Below are 2907 nucleotides of genomic sequence, written 5' to 3'. Positions count from 1 at the left end.
ATCGTCTAGAAACAATCTCTCTCTACATCCCCAACTAAACTGAGAACTTGAGTTACGTTTAATTAAAAAGCAACAAAATTATCTTTCAAACATACATTGGTCGTCAAACTAGAATGTTCGAATGTAGGAGAAAACATTGTTTTGTTGAAGATTCGTTTCACAAGTTGACCTAAAAAATCTTCCATGAAGGCCAAGCATTGTTGAAGATTACATTATTACTAACACACGAGCCACCTCAAGCAATAACAACAGACATCAAACTTATTGATCGGTGCCTCTATTTCACATGCATGGGAAGAGATAATTAATAATTTCACGTGCATTTTGTCCTTCCATTGTTTAAATACTCACACCCTTCTCTCCTCATCTAAAAAATCATGCTTAAAACAGTCCAAGCAAGCAAAAAAAAATGGCAAGGCTAAAAGTGTCTTCCTCATTCTTTTCAGCCTTCATTGTTAGTATATGTCTGCTTAGAACAGCACACGCCAAACCAAAGAGGTGGTTGCATGCCCATGCTACATTTTATGGAGACAAAAAAGGCTCAGATGGCAGTTTTGGTGAGATAATTACACCACTTTCTATTGTACCTTTCCCAAAATTTGTCTTTCAAGATCAAGGAAATATGAGAAAATTTAGAGGTTTCAGGACTTCATATGAGTTTTATGTCTTTTATGAATTCCTTCCTTGTACAATGTTATGGTTGTGGTTGAACATTTCCCAAAAAGAAAAAATCTGTTTTACCACAATTTTGAGGTAGTGATTCAATTTAAGTGTCTTTAATCTGCACCGTAATGCTTGTGCTTGGTTTTTATTAGACAAATGTTTAGTTTATAGGAAAATGGGTATTTTGTTAAGATTTAGTTGTGATTGAGTGTTGTTTATATTATTTTTTCGAAAGCAATTTTGTGTTTGCATTAATGTTTTAGATCATGTTCTATTATCTAATATCAAGATAATATAAAGTTCTATTCTAATCACAGATCACTGAGCAAAATGTGGATATAAAAATATATACACAATCACTTCCAAAAACATCAGCATGTAAACTATAGATTATTAAAATACTAATATTTTTTTAACTGTTTATATTGATTTGAATTGAATAGTACATTGTACATCCAAACTAATGGCATACTGTATTGTTTCCTCATGTGATGCTCAAATTGCATTTTCAGGAGGAGCTTGTGGGTATAACAATTTTTTTAAACAAGACTATGGAGTAGCAAACACAGCTCTAAGCACAGCATTGTTCAAAGGAGGATTGGCATGTGGAGGTTGCTTTCTGATCAAATGCAATGTGAAGCTGGACAGACAGTGGTGTCTAAGGGGAAATCCTTCAATAATAGTTACAGCTACAAACTTTTGCCCTCCTAACAATTCACTTCCCAATGACAATGGAGGATGGTGTAACCCTCCCCTCAAACATTTTGATATGTCACAGCCAGCTTTTAAGCACATCGCCATTTACAAGGCAGGCATTGTCCCAGTCTTATTCAAAAGGTTTGTTTCTTTTCATATATTTTTTATTGAACAATATTCTTTTTTAGATTAGATCATGTAGATTGTTTGTGGCCAACGTTTCAAATCAAATTCAAATTCTATGATCTATTATTAAACTTCCCTGACAATGAATAATTCTCTATTTGAAAATTGACAACTGAAATTTACACTATCTAATCCAGAAGGAAACATATTGATCATGATAGACTTCAAGAACTTCAAATTATTAATTTTTCCAAAATTTTCAATATTCTCCAAACTAAATCTTTCATAGTGATATCCTAAAATTTTGTACGAGATCTTTATACTCTTAATTACCCAATTGCTTAGTTTCTCAAGATCTGCAAGTTATGTAAATACAAAATGTTTGCTCTTTCTTGGTTATGTAATCATAAACAGATGTGACTGACATTCCATGCTTTTCTATTATCAGGGTGCCATGTAGAAGGAAAGGTGGAGTACAATTTACCATCACTGGCAACCCATATTTTAATCTGGTACTTGTAGCCAATGTTGGAGGAGCTGGAGAAGTTTATGGAGTATGGATCAAAGGCTCCAAGACAAGAAAATGGGAGAAAACAAGGAGAAACTGGGGGCAACATTGGCAGACTGATAATAACTATTCAGGCCAAAGCTTATCGTTTGTAGTCATGACCAGTGATGGGAAATCAGTAGTTTCCTATGATGTGGCTCCCTCTAATTGGCATTATGGTCAAACATATATCGGCAAACAGTTCTAAACTTATGTGTGTATCAATTATAATTTGCTCAAAAAATGCTTAAAAGCATTGGTTTTGGTTTTGGCTTAGCATGAAATTTTCACGCCATATAATAAATGATTTGAGTTGGAAAAGTTGATGTTTTATGTCAAACTCTTTGATCCAGTTAGTCAATGTTATTTTTCATTTATTGTTCAGATGCATTCGATCTCATTGAATTTTAATTTTGCTTATCTTCCAGGTGTAAATTCGACGTCAAAGTTAAATATAATGAAGCTCCGATTTACTGCCTGCATCAACCTTTGCATAAAAATTAATTATGTAATAAATTATTAGTCCCGCCTATACTATAGGCGGGAACTATTGTTTTAGCATGCACTATTTCTATTAGTTTGCAGCTTATAAAACACAATTTTTTACACTATTTCTAATGTTGGAGTGATGCTTTATTTTTATTTTCAATTCTTTAACAAAATTTCTATTTTCTGATTGAATGTTTATAATTTTGCTGGGGTATTTATTAATTTCATTGTTCAGAAATTGAAAACAATTGTAATGTCAAATAAGCTTCTGCATTTAATAGATTAGTTGGACCGTTGATATTCGTGCTTTGAAGAAAACAAAAGCCAATGTGCAATGAACATTGCTACGTACATTAGATATTTAATACCAATAAATAGAAGTCTGT

The 2907-nt window shown here is 32.7% G+C and overlaps 1 protein-coding gene across 1 annotated transcript; it reads left to right on the top strand.

Annotated features, from left to right (window-relative positions):
• The first annotated feature begins 409 nt into the window (after positions 1-409).
• LOC149541623 (expansin-A10-like) lies at positions 410-2240 on the top strand. The gene is made up of 3 exons (XM_089796093.1): positions 410-557; positions 1176-1500; positions 1934-2240. The coding sequence occupies exons 1-3, from the start codon at positions 410-412 to the stop codon at positions 2238-2240; spliced, it is 780 nt and encodes a 259-aa protein (XP_089652219.1).
• The last annotated feature ends 667 nt before the right edge of the window (positions 2241-2907 follow it).

Source organism: Cupressus sempervirens, chromosome 8 (genome assembly GCF_028749045.1).
Source record: "Cupressus sempervirens isolate cs-2001-9-10 chromosome 8, ASM2874904v1, whole genome shotgun sequence".
NCBI classification, from domain to species: domain Eukaryota; kingdom Viridiplantae; phylum Streptophyta; class Pinopsida; order Cupressales; family Cupressaceae; genus Cupressus; species Cupressus sempervirens.
This window is presented reverse-complemented; position numbering and strand designations above follow the sequence as displayed.